This window comes from Erythranthe guttata, chromosome 12 (genome assembly GCF_056151865.1).
Source record: "Erythranthe guttata isolate IM_541 chromosome 12, IM_541, whole genome shotgun sequence".
Classification (NCBI taxonomy): domain Eukaryota; kingdom Viridiplantae; phylum Streptophyta; class Magnoliopsida; order Lamiales; family Phrymaceae; genus Erythranthe; species Erythranthe guttata.
The window spans coordinates 18283375-18304315 of NC_142544.1; the positions used below are offsets into that span (position 1 = coordinate 18283375).

Sequence of the window (20941 nt, forward strand, 5' to 3'; positions counted from 1 at the left end):
GAAAATCCATAAATTTCTTGCTAAAAAACAAGAATGTAAAAATACTAATTACACGCCACCACTATGCCTCAAGTCCAACTACACGTGGCAAAATAGGGAGTCAATAAAACAAAAATCAAAAAATGAATTAAAAAACATAGCAATTAATCTTAATCGCTACTGAACATAGTCGATTGAACCTTAATCGACTACTGCACGTAGATGATTACGGGTCTAACTTGTGGGAATTTACCAAGGTGTAAGGTATTTACCAACGGGCAACCTTGTCTTGGCAATGCTTAGTGGAGAGTTATTTATATTGATCTACGGTGCAAAATCACATGGTGTGTTTCACTTCACGAAGTGTAGCATCTCAAAAGCCTTTCTTGAGTTCTCCTTTCTTTTCTTTTCATTTTTTCTTTTTTTATTTTACAATTGTTTAAATTGAGAGGGGTGGTATTTATTTAATTTTACAGCTTAGATCAGACGATGTTAAAGTTAAATTTATCAACTTAGAACGAGGGTTGTATTGTGACGATTTTTCAATTATGGAAGTAAATTGATGCAATCGAAAATAGAAAGGACTAAAGTGAAAGTTGGCATTGTTCTTTTTCTTTTCTCCCAAGGTATGGAAATAAATAAATTGATGATGCTAGATATCGATCACCTTAAGTAGTTGAGGTAGAATAAACTGTGAGAGCAAAGTGGATCACTGGCTCACGAGCTTGACGACCTTGAGATACCTGCAATCATAGAACACGTGAACTAGGTCGGGGGTTGATCCGGCGATCTGACGCTCAAGTCAAACGTGCGGATCGAGAAGACGTGCCATATTGAAGTAGTTCAGAGAATACAAATTGTAGTATTACTCAGATAATAAGGCGTGCATTTAATAAATGAATTAAATCCTTATTTATACTTTGAGATTGTTGGGTTTAAACCTTATTTGAAGATAATTGGGTCTCGGTAATAGTGGTCTTCAATATTGAGCTCGTGGCCCATAAATAAACTGTAGGCATATTGGATTAGTCCAATTAGACGTATCATAAACATAAAAGGAAGTCACCTAAATAATCAATAGACCTATTCTCTCTCGTTAAAGAAAAACCCTATGTAACGTAAGAAAGACGATACCTACCCATAATTAATTCTCAAGCTGTTACAGGTATGTTGAATTGTTGATGATGTTATTTTATTTTATCTTTCAATTACATAATATTACAATTGGTACGTAGTCTTTTTTGAGGATTAACAGGATATTAAATTCTTTTATTTTACTTTCACAAATATTACAAACTGGTATTTGGATATTATTTTTGTGCTAGATTGGATTCATAACTGCAGTAATTACTTGGCGTTTGTGCTTATACAGACAGTCCTTGTATTTTGTAAAATCATTCGTGATATGATTGTTTAATGGGGGGTTTAAGTTTGGATCGGAAACCTGAAACCCGAAACCCCAGAAACATGTTTCTTTGTTGTAACCGGGGTTTTGTTTTTCCCAACTCTGGAATATGTGTTTGCAGAGTTGCGATTTTTACTTACGAGACGAGACGAACAAAATTCTCATCTGATCAGACAGTACGTACGTACGTATGGGGGGGTTCAACAAAGACGACAAAGCAATGGGAGCCAGACAAATTGCCGAGAAGAAGATGGAAGCTAACGACTTTGAAGGAGCTCGAAAAATCGTAATGGAAGAAGCACAGAAACTTTCTCCAGAACTCGACGACGACAACAACAACGTTATTATCAAGCAGATGCTAATCATATGTGATGTTCACTGTTCAGCACAAGTAAAGATGGGGGGAAACGATAAGGATTGGTACGGGATCCTTCAAATAAAAAAGTTTGCCGATGAATCGACTGTGAAGAAACAATACAAAACGCTTGCTCTTTTACTTCATCCCGATAAGAACCGATTTCCGGGTGCGGAAGCTGCTTTTAAGTTGATTTGCGAAGCAAATGAAGTGCTTTCGGACCCCCAGAAAAAGTCTTTATACGACAGCAAGATCAGAGTAGCGGAGGCTGCGCATGATTATTATCACGGTTACACAAACACAAATACCAGCATTTACCCGAACGTCTTTTTTTATGGTGAAGTAACTCAGGTAATCAACCCTGTCATCAGGCCGATAGCATTCTGGACAAAATGCACATTTTGTGGTAGAAACTACTATTTCATTACAGAGTATTTGAACAGACGTTCCCAATGTGGTTATTGCTCCAAGTAATTTATCATGTGCGAAACAAGCGAGACGGGTTTCGATAATACGTACAGCTCCGATGATGTTAATTCGTCTTCTTCGTCTCGATTAAAAAACGGCAATGCAAATACTGGGGGCCTGGAAAATGGAAGCAGTAAGAGGCAGAAAAGGCAAAAGGATGACAAATATTCAAATCAAACTGGAAATGGTTTTCCTACCCATGCAGGAAATCAAGAAATGCTTTGAATGTTTAGGGAGGGGTTGCTTTATATACTTTTACTTATTTGTTGATGAACTAAATTTTATTGCGGATAACGATTTTATATTTATTTATCTTTTTTTTATGACTTTTTTTTTGACAAGAAAATAAAATAGTAGAGCATTAAAAACGCCGAACGAACAAGGTTATGGGTAGCAAAATTTAAACTTGTAGGAGTGAATTTGAATCTCCATTTACGCAACAAAGAAATATGTCTTAAATTAACAAAAACAAACCTTGTGGAGAAGAAAAATAAACTTTAAAATAAAATATATTAATCAAGATAAATCTTGATATCAATGCCATTGTCGATAAGGGACTGAACAACAGCTCTAATTTTGCCTTCAAACTTATCCCTTTCTCTTGGAGTATAAGAAGCTGTATAAACATCGGCTTCTCTGGCTCTGTCTGATAAAATCCGACCCACTGACAAGCAAGCAGGTATATCCGATCTTGATCTTAGTGCAGCTTTGATATCTTTGGAGTTAGTACCGGCAACAGCAACTTGCTTGCAAGTTACCCTGTGTGTTATCGAAGCAGAGACAAAACGCTTTGAAATGAAAACATCGAGAGTGAATGGCTCCATGTAAGCCACGGTTCTTTGCTTGAAAGAGACGTGCTTGTTTGGATTCTTTGATTTTTTTCCCTTTTGATAAGTGTATGGCCGACTATTGTCGTCGTCAAGAAAATCTTCTACGCCGAAAAAGCTTCTTGGTGCCAGACAAGTCTGCAAAGTATCGTAATGACAAAAAAGTTTGAATCTTGAAATGGACTTGAAACTAAAACTCACTTTCCAGCATCAAACTTAAAAATTTTGTTTAACTCAGACAATTAACTATATTGCCGACAAATTGCAAGCTCACCTGAGAAGAGTGAAAACCACTAATCTGTGATAAAGGCCTGATATTAACCCCGCTATTCATATGAGCACGTAACTTCCGACATGCGAGTCTCAACATCGTAACACAACCTAGTAACACAACCTAAACAGAAGACGATACAAGAAAGTACGAAGGTTAGGCCACAGAAATTAAAGGAGGAGATGAAGACTTTTTTTTTACACAAGCCCAAAAAATAACTGTATTGTCATTGGCGCATTAAAACAAACACATAGTGTGCATTAGACTTGCCAACCGAGAACCAGGCCACAAAAATAACTGCATTATTCGTTCGCGCATTAGAACAAACACATGGTGTGCATTCAACTTGCCAACTAGTTGGTTCCAAAAGATGAAGTGATCAAATCAAAGCGATTACATTAAACTTCCGAGGAACCAAACAAAATTCATATCATAACATCAACTCAAATTCAAATTTACGACAGGAATGAACAATTCACCATGATTCAGCGCAGTTTTAAAATACACATACACACAGTGTGTACATAACCTTAGTAAAAATTAATAGTATTTTCGAATATTCATACCTGTGTAGGAAACCGCCTTTGTTTGTCTTCGTTTTGCAGAAATCAAGCTCTCTGATTTAACTCAAATAAAAATGAAATTACTGAGTTATTATTTGATTCTGTTCTTGAGTTAAAATGGCCGGCCGAAGTTGTTGTAGGGTAAGGTGGGTCGAAGCGGCCCGGTTTACCGAAGCGGTCCGGTTCAACATATAATGTTATTGTAATTATTATTATTAATTCATTTGTTATTATATATATATATATTTTTTTTTTCTTTACTTTATTTTATTGGAAGAATAATGTTTAATATACTTTTTTTTTAGTATTTATAATTTCTCTGTAATTTCTAGAGTTTATATTTGTACATTGTAAAATTCGAGACAATGAAATTTTGGTGAAAAAAAAATACGCAGCCTACCATAGATGTGCATTGGGTAAATCTACACTCTCGTATAATAACTTGCAAACCATACGAGAGACATATTGCAGATGATTAATAAATTGAATTAAAGTCCTTTAGTAAGAATTATTTAGCCAAAAACCCCACTCGTTGATAGTAAAATACATTCAAGAATACTTAGTAGAGGAATACAACATCTATTCTTATGTCTAAGAATTAGATTTCCAAAAAAAATAAAAAAAATAAATCAACCCTAAACATTATGAAGATACACATATTTAGATTAAAAAAACAATGTACTATTTTGTAATAATCACGACTCGATTTTCTTAACAGGCGAGGGCCAAGACAATCTCCTGTGGGTGGTGTCATCTACGTAATCTTCGACTCCAACTTCACCGCTTGCATCGTCACCTTGCTTTCTAACTGCCAAATCATCGAAGCTCGATTCAGTTGTCCAATGTGGAGGAGTTACGCAATCAGAATCACCCATTATTGCCGCTCTCTGAGACGAATGACCAACTCTCAGTGTTTGGAGTTTGGCGAATGAATCTCTCATTGCAGTCATAGCTTCAAAGAACCGAGTGCAAGATGCCAACGCTACTGGAATTGGACGAAGCATTTCCTAAATCACAAGATTAAAACCAAGGTCGATATTTAGTTCGATTTTGTTCTCCAATCTTTACTTTGATTTTGCACATTGACTGATTTCAATACTATCTTTGCTATTGATGTAAAAACTATTTCAAGAATCTGTATATGAAACAACGTAAAAGGATATGCACTGTTGACTTACCCCCCATACTGTAGGTGGTTCTTTAAAGTTTTGGCTCCACTGGAAATCGCCAACAGAAGCAGTCAATGCTCCGTAATCACTTGCTGCTTTCATCAGCAGCTCCGAAAATTGTTTCTGCATAATATCAAGGACAAGAAAACAAGCATTACAGATATCTCAAACAGCTAATTTTCAACTCAGTAATTGTCGAGTTTGATGAGCAGCAAATTGAGAAGAAACTAAAAATTGGACAGAAAATAAATAACGAATGAAAAGGTCAAAGTCATATGTGCCCCCTTAAGGATTTATATTGTGACTCAATTACAGGAAATTAAACTAATAAGCTTGTGTGTGAAAGTTCAACTTATGACGAGGCAAAACTGAACAGGTGACACCGTACAATTCTTTAAAACCTGCTCGACAAAAATTAACCAAACTTGACTAGTCCAACTTCAATTCACGTTTTTATAGGGAAAAAAAAAATTAAAAAAAAATGGAATATATGAATAAGTTACAAGTACATAACAATTACTGGTGTTATCTCATTGTACATATACCTGGTACTCAGCTTCCACAGGTATGCAGTCCAACGAGTAAGGTTGCTGGAGCCGAGCAATAATCCGATCCTAGCAAAACAAAAAAAAAGGGCCTACATATAAAGACGAAAGAAAATATAATGTGCATCAACATATCAAATCCTCTCTGTCCTATCAAGAATCATCCATACCTAACACATCTATTAAGGATTCATACGAGCACAACCATGTACAAGGTCAAGGACTCGATACTTGCACAAATCAAGAGTTTGCTCCTATTCACGACATGGAAAATCGACACACACACACACACACACACACAGAGATCAATATCTGCTTCTATTCTCATCCGCTGTAAGTATTGCATTAGTTCACTCCTTGATAACTAAATAAGGATTACTACCACTCCATGAAAAGAATGTACGAACGAAAATTAAACGACATCATCTCAAAGCAACAATTTGGCAGCATTTCAAGTTACTGATTACCTTGTTCTGAATAACATCTTTCAGTATAGTTGTGATACGAGCTAACGTCTCGATCTTCTTCTCCATCTCACTCACATGTGTTAAATGAGCAACATTCTTGTCCTCCTAAAAGTTCCACAACGAAATATATGAGCTCCCCGATTCAAATTATTCAGTAAAAAAATCTAGGCAACAATTTCAAAAACTGGTACATCACTCATCAATGGCAGGGAAAAGAAAAACAAAAAAAAAACAAAAAAAAAAACAGAGTTGATCACCTTTCTGCCTTGAAGTTCCACTTGAAGATCGGCGATTTTCCTCTGTACAGCAGTCAATTCTCGCAAGATCCTTACCAAGTCATCCCCCTTTTCACCGGTGGATAAGTTCTGGATATCTTCCTGATCGAACAAAATTAATAAACTCAACAAAATTAGGGCTCGCTGCTAAAATTTCAGTATACTAAAGCTAAACTTCTACGTATATGTGTGTTGCTAATTGCAAATACCTGAGAAGGCGGAGGAGCGACGGAGAAGCCGAGATCGGCGGCAATGGAGAGAGCATCGGACATCCCTCCCACTCTTCTCAGTGGCTTTTTTCCAACCCAAGTGTTGTCGCCGGCCATCGACATTGTAAGCCTAATAGTGTATATCTGTTAAATGTGCTGAAACCACCGGCAGCGGTTGCCGGCGCCGGAAGAAGAATTTCAAATGTCAAACGGGCACCGATTGTAGGGATGTGGGTCGGGTTCAAGCTTACTGAATCCGGATCCAGATTCTTGATTAAAAGAATAAAAGGTTCCGCCGAGCCCAACATATTAATAAAGGGATTTTTTTTTAATCTTTATGTAATTAAGAATTTAAATATCATCTGCATTTAAAAAAAAAAAACAGAAACGTTTGGAGGTTGCAATGTAACATCATTAAGAAATTACAGAAATTTATTTTCTTAAAGAGTATTTATGATTTTTTAATGATTAAATCGATTGAATCAAAATTAGCATTTTTGAAAATTGAATTGGTAATATAATGACAATTTCCACCAAGTCTAAACATAGCACAAATATACATCATTTTCAAATTTCAACTCAAAAAGCAAAAACCACATGCAATAAAATGTAAGGGTAAATTACAATCGACCCACTGAGGTAAGGCCTATTTGCAAAAGAAACCCTCATTGTTTCATAATTACATCCACGCTCCTGCAATTTATAGATTTATTACATAAGCACCCTTTTGTAGGGGCGTGGATGTAATTTCTCATACATGAGGACGTTTCTTCGTAAATAGACTTTACCTCAGGGAGGTGGTTGTATTTTACCTAAATATAAAAACTGGGTTCTGTGGTAGTAAATAGTAACTCCTCCAAATAAAATGGGTTCCAACTTATTAAATAACCTTCATATGTACTTAAAATGAACTCAACTGAACAAATAACTGAAGGGGAACACAAAAACAGGCATCATCATCTCTGTTAGAACAGTTGCTGCAACTAAAACACCAGTAACAGTAATCCCAATCTACCTGAAACCAAAAATTAATATTAATAATAATAATAATAATCATTTCCCGTTAACACCGCTACTGCAAGTTTCGAAATCTCCCGTCATTCCCCTTTCTAATTCAAAACGAGGCACAGCTCCCAAACTTAATGAACTTGCCCTTTCTTTTTTGGTGCACAATTATCTCCGGGCGCAATATCTTTGTTTTCCATCTTCGCTTTGCCTGGGTAATACAAGCCATCGGGATTAAGAGGTAAAGAAGCAGGATCAAGTTCGAAAGAACCAACGGGCACTCCTACTTTTTCGGAGCCAGTCATTTTGAAGCACGGTATTCGATGTGAGAACTTGTATATTTCACTGGGCCCCACTCGAAAAGAGCCGCCGTTCTCGCTTTCGCTGCTTCTCTGGAAAAGGCTCACAAATCCTCCAATTTTATCCAAGTAACAAACTTCTGCACCGCCACCATCATCAAAATCCGAGAGCACCTCCACTACTTCATACTTATATTCCTGATGGTTTTCCGGATCAAAAATCCAGCTCAAATCCCAGTCCTTAAAAATAGCCCACACTTCCCCCTTCATAGGGTATATGACTAAAGAATTCCTCTTTGTGCCTTTCTCGAACCGCACTTGGTGAGAGAACGAAAGTCGCAGTGACGTCTTTTCAGTAATCGCAGGCTTAAAACCGCCACAGCCGACAGGTAGCTTCGCGTCTATCCATTCCTTGTTAGGTCCATCTGCAGATTGAGCTTCTAACCATGTGATGGTCAATTGAAATGGTGAAGCGGAAACCTTCTTCACCTTGGCGTAGAATCTGGGCATGCCGTCTTGTGTGTCGTAACAAGCCCAGAACTGATTAACAGCAAAACAGCTTTCGTCTCTATCCTTGTCGAAGTCATTAAATTCCGGATCGTCACAGTGACAAAGGTCTGTGTCTGGACTATCGCCAGAATCCGAATCCATGTCAGAATCACTTTCGATTTCGATTGCATCAGCACTAGCATCAGATTTACTGTCTGCTTGTGCTTTCGCCTTGGCATCTTCATCCTTGTTTTGCAAGCTCTCATTGGGTTGAACAGTTCCCGTTTCTTTAGTTTCTGGCTTCGGGAAATCTGCGTCAGTAGAGAAACCATTTTGGCTTCCATTCTTTGAATGTTCACCATCCAAAACATCTTTTTTTACCTCGTCCCCATTATTGTCCTCTGATAACTTGCTTTCTTCTGATTCTTTGGGAGCGGTAGGAATATCGTCGAAATTGCGTTCATTGTAGGAGACATTTTGCCTTTTCCGAGATGACCTCCGCGGGATATGGGCATAACCAGGTTCAGAATTCAGATTGTTTATAGAATCGGTCACATCTTCCAGGTCAGACTCGCTTGAGCTCTCAGAGCTCTCGGAACTCTCACTAGATTCCACTACACGCTTTCTGCCCCTCTTCTTGGTCTTCTTGCTTTTATTTTTCACGTCTCTTGTTTCTCTAGTTTTTGCACCACCATTGCTAGCTAGACCTTCCTTTAAACCATGTGAAGAATTGACATTAGAGTTGGCAGTATTCTGGGTACTTTTGAAAACACTTTCTGTCCGAATACTTGGTTCTGGTCTAACCTTTTTCCCGCTGGCATTAACCTGAGATTGGACATGTGGTGCTGAAGATCCGACGGGTTTTCTAACTCCCATTGGGATTTTACTCTGATTCGGTACCCCTTTTTCTTGAAAAGCAGCAGATTGACTCGCACCACGTCGCGCAGGCATTGGTTGAGCACTTGGTGGGCCCCACTTGGTTCCCAAAGGAATTTCGTGAGGACTTATTTCATAACAAATGAAATTCTTGAGGCATTTATGGCACACTATACTTGCGTTCACATATTTTCTATCATACTGAAATCTTACAACGCAGAATGGGCAGCTTGTCCAGAATACTTCCGACCTGACGAAGGAACTTGACTGTTGATTCAGACTAGTAAAAACATGAGAAAATTTGTTCTGAGCTGCCTGTTGCTTGTTAGCCTGGGAAGTTTTATTCACGTGATGTTGTGGTTGATATCGAACTGGCACTCGAATCTTGTTGTCATATAAAGACTTTTTTGTGGGGTCCGAAAGCACTGCATTTGCTTCGCAAATCAACTTAAAAGCGGCCTCCGCACCTGGAAATCGGTTCTTATCAGGATGGAGGAAAAGAGCAAGCTTTCGATATTGTTTCTTCACAGTCGACTCGTCCGCAAACTTTTCAACTTGAAGGATTCCATACCAGTCCTTATCAGATCCCAGCATACTCTTTTGTGATGAACAGTGAACATCGCAGATGCTTAGCAACTGATTAACATTCTCGAGTTCTGGGTAAAGATTCTGCGCTTTTATTACAATCTTTCGAGCTCCTTCAAAGTCATTAGTTTCCATCTTCTTCTCAGCCAATTGTTTGGCTCGGACCGCCTCATCTTTGTTGCAATCCATTGCTTATATGTAAGTACAGGAGTGCCGAGGACCCGAGTTCTCAAGGATACTAAATGTATGTTCTTCTTGTAATCCCAAGTAGTTAAATTCTGCAACCACAATTCCAACACATTTTCTTAGTAAAAACAAAGTTACAGAGAGTTAACAAAAACTGATTTTGATTAATCACAATCAAGCATAAAGAAAATGAACCAGCAGCACTCGTACCCATGACAAGAGGAAAACAACAACTTTAATGCAACGACTTGGTATTACTACCTTTGGATTAAGAAGCTGATCCGCACATATGGTTGATCAAGCAGGCACAGGATACAAGCGAAAAACCATGACCAAAACCTGGCAGAACACACACCAAACCATCCAGAAAAATAAATCAGAAAGCACAGAATTCAACATTTTCATTCATATTAAAGTATTCATGCAATCCCCTCAAAAGTTTCTATAGGTTCTGTCAATGGAAGATGAAAAGGTGAGACACAAATAGAATTCAACATCACACATGCAAATAGCAGTAAACATGAGAAGAAATGCAAATAAATAATGACAGAATAAAGTGACAGTATGTATCACCACAGAATTAATTCGAACAGGGTCTATACTGTGGATTCATAGCCCAAAAGTGTATCAAGTCAATAGAACAGATGTTCTCGTCATTCCCATTCTTATTGTGCTTAGAACGTACAAAATTTTCATCTATTATAATTATCAGGCATATAATGTTCAGCAACTAAAGATATGAGTTCTATTCCCATGTCCCACATTATTTTTAAAGAATATCCAATTGTACGTAGCTAATCAAACTTTCTTAATTAGGTTGATCTTGCTCTTCAGGTGTTAACTAAGAGCAGAACTAACATTATTTCTATTTTCCAGTCAAAAACATTGAATTGGGGTTCTGACTTTTGATGAATAGATAAGAAGGACGATCCCCTCAAACTGAAAAGGATGAAACAGATAATATTTTGGCAAAAAGACAACATAAATATTTGACTCTAGTTCTGTTTGAGGTCACACAAGGATTTTCAAAATTGCGCATAAGAATTGACACCCAAATAGATAACGCGCATTGACAATTACATGTATCAAACACGGGGCTAATTTACCAGCAAGTGCACTTCGTGACGATGGGTCCAAACCTATTATGGGAGTCAACACAAAGAATATGCTTAAGACAACTAGCACCCACAACATGGAAACAGTTTATATAAACTAGATCACTTTAAAACAATCCAAAAGTATAAGAAATGGTAAGATGGTGATATATACAGAGGGCAAGGATAGTATTTCCATGAGAAGGCAAAAATACCCAAATTTTGGCTAACCAAGTTTCAAGAATTCGGTTGTGTGATTTAATACTCTAATGCCGATTTTTAAACTAGGAGAGTCATCTCAATAAAGAGCTCTACAGAGACACCAAACATTATAAAAAAAAAATTGCCAGTTTGAAGTGCAGATTAGACATGCATAAACATAACAACAAAAGTTCAACATGTTAGAAAAAGGAAAAAAAAAACACTTTTTTTGTCTAAAAAATGCACGAGGCGATAAAATTGAGTATCTGAACATCAAAACATAATACAAGAAAGAACATTACAGTCCTCATCTAAATCCAGTTTGCAGTATTTCAGAAAGTAAAATAAAAACTATCAAATTTCTGATTTAGGAACAGGTTTTTTCGTTCCAATTTCCGAAATTCCGATTTCCTGCCCCTCCACTTAATCCTCAAATACCACCCAAAGTCAATAGCAAGCAGAAAAAAAAAACAATAATAATGAAAACCTGTGCGATTGAAAGACGAAACCCTAAACCCCCAAATAAAAAGATCTTTCACAGCGCACAAAAAAAAAAGCATTAAAAAAACACTGGTACCCAGACATCATCGCCATACCTAAAAAAGGCAATTGAAAGTCAAACGAAAAACCCTAGAAAATAACGAACCGGCACCACTCACACCGCCGAAATCATCAAACGTGAGATAAACTCTACAATTGCAGCACTGAATTCTCAGATAAAACGTTCAGCAGCCGAACTGAACTATCTACATGCAGATATGTCAGTACACCACATATATCTACACACACACTACATACACACCTTTATCAGTTCAGATGAGAGAGAACGAGGAGTTCGCAAAATGAAACAAATTCTGTACAGAAGGCGTGTTTTAGTAGAGATTCAACAGCCGGAGAGATGGCAGAAAATGGAGGGAAAAGGAAGTGAGTGAAATTTTTTTAGAGGGAGAATGAAGAAAGAGGAGGACCCTGAATTCCTCTGAAATTTCATTTGCCCCAAAAAAACTTTGATTGAATGAAAATTTTGTGTTTTGTTATTTAACAATGGAAAAACATGTGTCGTTTTGGAAGTTTCTGGAATAAGGCAGTAATGGATTTGGGCTTGGGCTTGGGCCAAGCTATAAACATGACGAATGGGTCGGTTTTGGACGAATTTATATTCGGCTCGATCCGTATTTAAATTTAATTAATAAGGTCTCTCGGAGTCGTTAAACATGTTATCATCAAATTAGGCATGACTACGGTATGGGTTTAGTTCGGGTTTGGGTTGGATCCACTGGACGTAGTTAGGGGTTTGGGTCGAAGCCCGCGGGTTCGGGTCCGAGAAATGAAGAATAGGGTTAAAAATGTTAGCAGTTAAGGTTGCTGGTTAACTGCGATTTTTTTAATTTTATTTTATTTGAATCGTCTAAAATGTGAAACTTTGATAAGACCATCGGGAGCGTTTAATCTGAATTCGACGTGACGGGTCAACTGGTAAACCCGTGGATGGGGTCGACCAATTTTATAAAATATCAAATCTAATCATTTGCCCTTTTTTTTTTGTTCGGCTATTGTCAGTTTGTCACCTTGGCTATGATCAATGTCATCTGTTCGATCTTGGCCGTTCAATATCAATTTCAAATGGTGAGCGCACTTTCGAAAGTAGCTGTCGACTTCTCTTCATTACAACTACAGGTTACATATATTATGACCTTTAACCAGCCCTATTTTAAAGTTAGAGTTTCGAGTCCGGACCGTCGACCCAAGCCTGGTTACATCAAATGATTCTCTATCGAGTTCTATAATCCTTTACTTATATATCTGCAAAAAAAAAAATCTCAAAATTTAAATGTGATGACATAAAAAATATTCTTTTAAATATTAGATAAAATGTAATAATACAAATATTACATGTAAATAAATTTCAAAAACCGGCTCCAAATAAAAGCTCTTCTAATAAACAAAAAATAAATGAAAAATAATAAAAATTAGTTTCACTATTTATTTAATACGGGCCGGAAATCGGCCCATTGTTGCAAAGTTCATATCGGGCCGAATCATTTGGATCCAAACATTTGACCCGATCCGCATATTTCACCATCCTCCTTTTCGCACGTGCGCGCATTATGCCTTTTTCGAGAGAGCTACATAAGAGATCTTCCTTCACTGCCGGAGACGACGTCGTTTGGCCTTCTCCTCCATGGAAAACGGACTCCGGCCGGTGCTCTCAGTCGAGCTCTCACCGGTACCCTCACTAGATTCCAGTACGCCTCTCTTCCTCCTCCTCATATTTCTCAGATTTCCGCTTTTCGCATCACCACCGCCATTATAGCATCTCACACCTCCATTCAATCCGGCGTCGTTTTTAATCTTGCCGTCGTACAAGGACTTGCTTTTGGGGTCTGAAAGCACTTCGTACGCTTGGGAAATCAACTTAAAAGCAGCTTCCGCGCCGGGGAATCGGTTCTTATCAGGATGAAGGGAGAGAGCAAGCCTTCTGTATTGCTTCCTCACCGTCAATTCGTCGGATAATTTTTCGATTTGCAGGATTCCGTACCAGTCGTTATCAGATTCCGTCGCCAAATTGCTGCTGCTCTTCTGCGCTGAACAGATAACTTCACATATGATTACCATCTGGTTAAGAGTTTCGAGCTTTGGGTACAGTTTCTGCGCTTTCATTACAATCTTTCGAGCTCCTTCGAAATCGTGTTTCTCCATCTTCGTCTCGGCAATTTGTTTCGCTCGCATCGCCTCTTCTTTGTTGCACTCCATGATCGATCAGGTATATCGAATAATATTTTTTGGCTTTTTGAAATCCTAGCAGTTAGAATTTAAATCTAAGAAAAACCTAGAATTTTATGATTAGCTATCTGTATTGAAAATTAAAATCCTACTCAAGTGCAAGAAAAAAAAACAATTCTACATAAATAAAAATATTATGAGTCTATCATACATATAAGTGATGTATAATCGATTTCATGGAAAGTCAACGTCATCGAAATCACTCGAGTAATTATTCCGAATCGGTACAAAATCATGTCACATTAATCTTTGAGGATCTAATATGTCTATATAAATTATAAGACTTCTATTCACAACAAGAAAATCGAATCACATCGCATGTCTTAAAGTTTTTCCTCGTAGTCGTGTGTACGAAATCTAGATTTCCTTTAGATTATGTGAACTGTTAGCACCAAATCTAAATGTCAGATGGTATATATCTGCATTCGATTATTCCTCATTGTCATATATACGCTTACCATTTCACCAATAAAATATACCGGTCATCACGATTTCATGGCATGTAATCCTTAACGGCATGGTTAAAATCCATGATCTTTGTCTAATGTGTCAATTGAAATAAGATTTGCAATATCTAGGCTATTAATTGTCGAGATAGGAATTTGCTTTGTTTCATGAAATTCATTACGATAAAATCTGTAGGTTCTGTGCGGAAGTCATGCTGAGGTAGCACATGTTTAATTTTCCGTGCTATAAAAAGGGGTGGGTTCTCATTGTAATTTGCACACCTGCATTTGTAGTAAACATCCCTCTTCTCGAGCTTTGGAATCATCACCTCGTTTTGTATCGAGTTCAAGGTAACAATTTTGTAAAATTATTATCCTGTCCTTTTTTATTCTGCGATTTTGTAATGAAATGATTGGTGAATTCAGCCTTTTTCCAGATGTGGTGAAATTGGGGGATATGGTTAATAGGTTTTATGAATGTTTTTCGTTCTTGATTTTTGCATTCAGCGTCCGAGTAATTCTGGAGTTCGTTCACAGTATTATTGATGAGATTTAATTTCTCTTTTTTGTGACACTTTTGATATGATATCGGTCGGGGATCTGTAAATCTAGTTATACCCCGAATTTTATTTTAATTATACAAAAGGACATACGTTCTGATTAACGTTTCTCCTTTTATAATTCAGTTTCATTTACATGTTCTTATATATGTATAATTTTTGGTGTCTGCACTTGTTGATCCGATGTTTTTCGTCCTCTTTAATGTTGCATTTGAGTTTTACTCTCCCTCCCTCCCTCCCTCCCTCTCTTTTTTTGTCACGATGAAATACGCCAACATCTCATTTTGATTGTGTTGTAGATTTAATGTTCGAGATAATTTAACTCTCCCATCTGCTCATTTAAATGCAGATGAGCAAAAGATCGAGGAAACACCACATCTGAAATATCTCACGACCACGATCACTCGTTTCTCCAAGCGTACTAGATTCCTGGATGTTGAGGTAATTTAATTTAATTTAAACTGGTCATTAAATTTTCTTTTAATTTTGTCAAAATTTAAATTCCTAGTAATAAGTTACTCACAAAAAGACTCGAATTTCAGGTCCAATGTCGAGACAAATGGCAGATCAAAATCCAGACATTGTATGGTCAGGCGATGCTTACATATGCAATAAGCAGCTAAAGCACTATCCATACGAAACTAATATACCAGTAGGCAGTAAGCATCAAATTGCATTTGATAACTGGACTATGTGTGAATATATATATATATATATATATATATATATATATAAATATTAACTGTTGTCACACGGTCTGAATTTCAGGTATATTCCTTTATGTGGATCCTGGGCGGAGAAGGAAACGAACACCTGGGCCACGTGGAAGATTTATGCGAGGGTCAAAATGGAGAGAAAAGGGTTAAGAGTGCGATTATTACTTCCTAAGTTAAATCCACAGCCAAGAGAAGTTTTCATTACTTATCGAGATTGCGTTAGGTGCAGGACGCATAGTAGGGATTGGAGGATATATATATATTCTTTCGATTTCGATAGGGGTGTGTTCCAGATTAAATCGTATCATGCGATGGAATCGTATGTTGGGCATCGTACGATAGTAATTTCTTTATTCTCATCCCCATTACAGGCGAGTATTTTGCTGTAGATTGTCCTCGTTAATGCCTTTACAAGATGGGTTTCGTATGATTTGTAATAAGTTTGAGCTTTTGAGGATGTCTGAAACGAGGGGAAAGAAACAGGACAGGATTTCACCCTGGTTTGCTGAAGTTTTAACCTGCGGGGGATGCAAATTGGAGGTGCTATTTCTCGATTTTTGGACCTGTCTCGAAGAGTAGTTGCGGTCGTTTATGTACAAAGTGCAATATATTGGAGGTATATTAGGGATTGGAGGATATATTTTTTGTTAGATTGTCATATATGTAAATGTTACTGTTTAATTTTACTTCCAACTTTTTATTTTCATAAACTTATTTCTATTTGGACTTTTTTTAATATATTGAAGAAGCCAATTTTAATCAAATGCAGTACGAATCCACGAAAAGAAGTACAATAGAAGACTAGCCTTAGCAAACGTGACTCAAGAATTAAGACAATACATCTTTTACCATATTCGAAGTTTTGAACCAAACAGCAACAACAGTTGCCAAAAACTCGAAAATATACTCGCAGAATTAAATAAATGCTCAACTTATAACTTATAAGCCTCTGCATCGAAATGTACACGAGTGGCTCCCAAACTGCGAGATTATGTCCACAAGTGCTCCGTAACCAGATACAGCTGTTACCTGCACGAACGAACGCGATAATTCCATGGATAAGTGAGAATCATATTTTTCTTTTCTTATTAAGAATACAGTTTTCATTAATATATTCTTGTCCATATGTACGCGTCGGCCAAATAATAGCACAAGTAAAAAAAAAAAAGTTACAAACGTAAGATATAGCCGCAATATGTTATTGTAGTAGAGAACTTACCCCTGAAGGATGCAAGGAAAGGGAAAACGCAGATTGAGGAGCGCACTGAATCTGCGAGAGTATATCCCCGTTCATGTTTAATCGCGTAAGTAATGGTTCTGCTCCAACAGCTAGAATCTGAGCAAATTACAATCTATTTTAGGCTTCAATTAAACGTCATTTTTCTATGGAATATGAGGTAGATATAAAGGACCTTACTTGATTATTATCGAATATAACATCTTGGACCGAAGCATTAGTTTTGGTCATTGAAACGCATTCACGAGCAGGAAGATTCCAAACTGATAAGAACTGACCCTTTCCACAAACCTGCGACGTACCGATATATGAGAAATTGTACAACAAGGTCCAGTCATATACAGCAGAGAAGTAAACAAATTCAATTCCTTTCTTTAGATTTTCTGAACACAACTTAAAAACTAAAGCAGCCTTTCAATTTATGATAATTTAAAAAATAGCAGGACAAAAATGTCTTTCAATTACCAAATGAAAATTGTACTCTATCCAGATCTTGATCAATTTATGATATAATACCATGCATTAAAACTTAAATTCAATATATACATACACAGAAGCGCAACAGAACAAATTGGTCGCTGCGTGAAATCTTACCAACCAGCTCTCACTTGAATCAAGAGCAATGCAACTGACAGCAGATTGAAAAGATACTTTCTTGTCATCCTTTCCTGGATCGATTACTTGGATACACTTTCCACTTTTGCAATCTACACCAAATCACATTATTTAATTAAGTCAGATGAATTGATACGAAGTTGAGGATCAAATAAATAAGCAATATAAACTACAAAAAACATGGAAGATGATAAGTTTCCCCAAGTAAATACAGTAATTTAAGTACCCCATATGCGTGCAGTACCATCTTCTGAACCAGTGATAATCTGTAATGCAACCAAACAAGATATGGAAAGATTACAATCCTATAAATTAGAAGTATCAAAGACAAATTTGGTTTATAACAGTCTCCCTAACTTCAACCTCCTTTCAAAACAAATCTTAATTTACAGCTCTTATTGCAGTTTCTCAGCACTTTAATATTTATACAACTTCCAGTAGCATTATTTTCTTGTTTCATGCAACTAACCTCGAAGACTATTTCCCTTTTCTTTTCTCTTTTTTTTTTTCTTTTTTTTTTTCTCTTTATGATTTATTTGACACCACAATAATTTGGAGAAAAACTTACAGTAAGCATATGGAGAGAAGGAAAGTTTTGACCTGATTGCTTAATTTGCAGGAAACGATGGAATGTATATAGTTTGAGTGCCCTTTAAAAACCGTCTTGACCTCGCATTTCTCCTGATCGTCAGGACACATATTACTTACGGTGTCAGTGCTAATCGCAGTGTCTTTCAAGAAAATATTCAGTAAAAAAAAAACGAAACAAAACATACCATATCCCAGCAATAGGCACAAGAATCACCAGCAGCAGCATATATAGATCCACTCTACAACCAATGATCAAAATAAGTAGTGAATATGATAAAATGAAAACATGACAAAGTCTGCTGCCGTAACTACTCAAATTAATATGCTAACTAATGATATTTGGGAAGTCAGCAAATATAAATAGTTTTAACCTCATCCCTAAAACAAATATTGGAAGAATTTAACAATACCATGGCCATTGCTTTGTGCAAATTTATTATTTCAAGGTAAGAAAGTTATGCTACAAAAAATCCCTTTACTTTTAGCCAGGAAATTTGTAGGAGGGTCGGGTGATTGTTCACAATGCACAAATGTACCAGGATGTAGAAATATGTAAATTTCTAAAAGCATCAGAAATAATGGATAAAATAACTTCAATAACGGCTTATGTCTGAGGTGGCAGCTTATGTCAGAGTAGAAAGTCTAGCACTTTACAATGTTCCATCTCCTTAAACCACAAATATCTAATCAATCTATTCACCTGACAAAACATAAATCACCAGAAACTAAACATGTCAAAACTGTGGATACACTAAGCAGAAATAAATGTTCAAACCTGAGAATCAACTGCAATAGAATTATTTTCCGGAATTGGTGAGAGAGCACCCCAAGGACCCCTGCAAGAGAAGAATAATACAAGAAAGTTGGTGATTGATGATAGTGAAACAAAATATATGACTAGTGGATTTTATAAACAAGCAAAAAGAGGTAGTAAATAAAGTAAGAAAAACATCGCAATTTACAGACCCTACAAGCTCATAAAATTAAACTACTGTAAAATGCATTTGAATACAAAAATTCTCAACATGAACAAGTCTTGGAGAACATAAAATAAATTTAACCTTGGTGTTCATGGGAAATAGGGTGCCATGCCACTGAATACTAGAACACCACATGAAATGCATATCCTAACTATTAAGACCCCTTTAATATTTGACAACTCAGAAAATGAAGTTTGTCGTGTCAAATCACTTCATCGTAAGCATAAACATTTGACGATTAATCATATAGATTAACTCATGGAGACTTAATAGGTTTTAAAGAATCCAGTACACTGTAATCATTCCCATCATGCAATATATATTATATAATATATATACATATATATCTGGCCCTTAACACTGGACAGAACCAGATACAAAAAGCATAGTTAAGCTAACTTTGGTATTTTCGAATTCATTTCAAATAAGACAACTAACTTATGTTGAGGATTCACCAAGTCAAGTATTGGCTTCATCTTGGCTCCTGCAAAAACATTTAAATGAAAATTACAAACAAGAGAAGAAGACAACGAGCAAGACAAAAAAAATACAACAGTAAAAAAATCAACTACTAATGAGTGTATTCTTTTATGATTTAAAAGACAAATTGAAATTACCTTCCATGGACACCTCACTTCCTAAAAGTTCGTTCCATTTCCATCCTCGAATCCGACCATCATCACCACAACTAGAAAATGTAGCCCAAAGTCAACATGTATGTCAATGTGTTACTCGATAACAATTAAGTAGAATCAAGAAAACACGTAACCAATCACAATAATGAATTAATACCTCAACAACAACGAATCATCGTAAAATTTAACATCATAAGCTGGCCCATCGTGCCCTTGGATCAAAAACTGTGGTTCTGCCATTAACCAACTTCACAAAAAACAAAAACCCAGTCATTCAAAATACACCATAACCAAATATAAATAACTAAAAGAAGAAACAGCAAACAAACTAGTATGTATAAAATGAAATGAACTCACTTTCGACCCCTCGCGCTTCCACAACCCATCTCCTGCCACCAAACAACCAAAAAAAAAAAAAAATCAGAATGAGAATTCGGCGTAGGTTTTAACAGAAACAATCGAATGCCAACAAGTGAAAATTACGAGGCAGGCGGAAATGGAGTAAGAGGCAATGGAGCCATCGCTTGAGGCGGTGATGATGTGGTCGGAATTGGGATTAGGGTTAGGGTTTGGGGCGAAGGCGGTCCGGAAAACGGTCCGGGAAAGAGTTTCTCTTTCTTGTAGAATGCCGTCTCTGTACGAATCTTCATCCCAATTTGTGCAGTCCATTTTTTCCACGCCCATTTTCTCCCGTTTCTCCACTCCTCTGAATCGGTGGTATACGCTGAATCGACGAACTGTGATGTACAAGTATTTGGGTCGAATTGGACGAGTATTCGCGCGCTAAACTACGGTGCCTGAGATAGGGTAAAATTACAAAGAGATCCCTCATATTTTGAATAATTACAATCACCTACCTAAACCAACCGTGAACCTTCTTAGTTCTTACACATCCGACATTGTATTGTCAAATTTAATGGAATCTTCTAGATTATGTAGAATATTCTCTAATTTTTACTCGTTTTACCAAATTTTATAAATATCAGATTGTGGTGCATCAGAAACTGCATTTTTACACAAAACGATTGCAAACTACAGAAGATTGTGTTTAATTCGACATCGTAAGAATAAAGTATTTGTACACAAGACTGGCAGAAGATAATTTTGTG

General features: G+C 36.8%; 5 protein-coding genes and 1 long non-coding RNA gene across 9 annotated transcripts; 1 reads left to right on the forward strand and 5 right to left on the reverse strand.

Moving 5' to 3' along the window:
* Nucleotides 1-2591: 2591 nt before the first annotated feature.
* LOC105968173 (Ribosomal L18p/L5e family protein) lies at nt 2592-4030 on the reverse strand. Its single transcript, XM_088826905.1, has 3 exons — nt 3872-4030; nt 3309-3415; nt 2592-3172 (listed from the first exon to the last, which is right to left on the reverse strand). The coding sequence occupies exons 2-3, from the start codon at nt 3402-3404 to the stop codon at nt 2720-2722; spliced, it is 549 nt and encodes a 182-aa protein (XP_088683031.1). The 5' UTR covers nt 3405-3415; nt 3872-4030; the 3' UTR covers nt 2592-2719.
* A 370-nt stretch (nt 4031-4400) lies between these two features.
* LOC105968159 (hypothetical protein) lies at nt 4401-7112 on the reverse strand. Its single transcript, XM_012992781.2, has 6 exons — nt 6534-7112; nt 6307-6426; nt 6050-6154; nt 5583-5651; nt 5047-5160; nt 4401-4875 (listed from the first exon to the last, which is right to left on the reverse strand). The coding sequence occupies exons 1-6, from the start codon at nt 6654-6656 to the stop codon at nt 4564-4566; spliced, it is 843 nt and encodes a 280-aa protein (XP_012848235.1). The 5' UTR covers nt 6657-7112; the 3' UTR covers nt 4401-4563.
* Nucleotides 7113-7394: 282 nt separating this feature from the next.
* Nucleotides 7395-12349, reverse strand: LOC105968080 (uncharacterized). 4 transcript variants are annotated; one of them, XM_012992691.2, is made up of 3 exons: nt 12071-12349; nt 10235-10312; nt 7395-10065 (listed from the first exon to the last, which is right to left on the reverse strand). In XM_012992691.2, the coding sequence occupies exon 3, from the start codon at nt 9974-9976 to the stop codon at nt 7673-7675; it is 2304 nt and encodes a 767-aa protein (XP_012848145.2). In that variant the 5' UTR covers nt 9977-10065; nt 10235-10312; nt 12071-12349; the 3' UTR covers nt 7395-7672. The 4 variants fall into 4 exon arrangements, with proteins under 4 accessions (XP_012848145.2, XP_088682234.1, XP_012848147.2 ...); XM_088826108.1 differs by having other exon boundaries at nt 11865-12301; XM_012992693.2 differs by having other exon boundaries at nt 10184-10312; nt 12071-12296.
* A 985-nt stretch (nt 12350-13334) lies between these two features.
* On the reverse strand, nt 13335-14112 carry LOC105967944 (chaperone protein dnaJ 49). The gene has a single exon (XM_012992529.2). It carries the CDS (start codon nt 14020-14022, stop codon nt 13414-13416), a length of 609 nt encoding a protein of 202 aa, XP_012847983.1. The 5' UTR covers nt 14023-14112; the 3' UTR covers nt 13335-13413.
* A 580-nt stretch (nt 14113-14692) lies between these two features.
* Nucleotides 14693-16484, forward strand: LOC105968102 (uncharacterized). The gene is made up of 5 exons (XR_016034845.1): nt 14693-14718; nt 14793-14849; nt 15408-15499; nt 15601-15710; nt 15827-16484. It is a non-coding gene; the product is annotated as an uncharacterized LOC105968102 (long non-coding RNA).
* A 63-nt stretch (nt 16485-16547) lies between these two features.
* On the reverse strand, nt 16548-20631 carry DWA1 (DWD (DDB1-binding WD40 protein) hypersensitive to ABA 1). The gene is made up of 13 exons (XM_012992715.2): nt 20316-20631; nt 20190-20221; nt 19990-20079; nt 19815-19885; nt 19636-19681; nt 18993-19053; nt 18403-18456; nt 18227-18307; nt 17853-17892; nt 17606-17718; nt 17192-17302; nt 16994-17110; nt 16548-16803 (listed from the first exon to the last, which is right to left on the reverse strand). The coding sequence occupies exons 1-13, from the start codon at nt 20514-20516 to the stop codon at nt 16714-16716; spliced, it is 1107 nt and encodes a 368-aa protein (XP_012848169.2). The 5' UTR covers nt 20517-20631; the 3' UTR covers nt 16548-16713.
* Nucleotides 20632-20941: the final 310 nt, after the last annotated feature.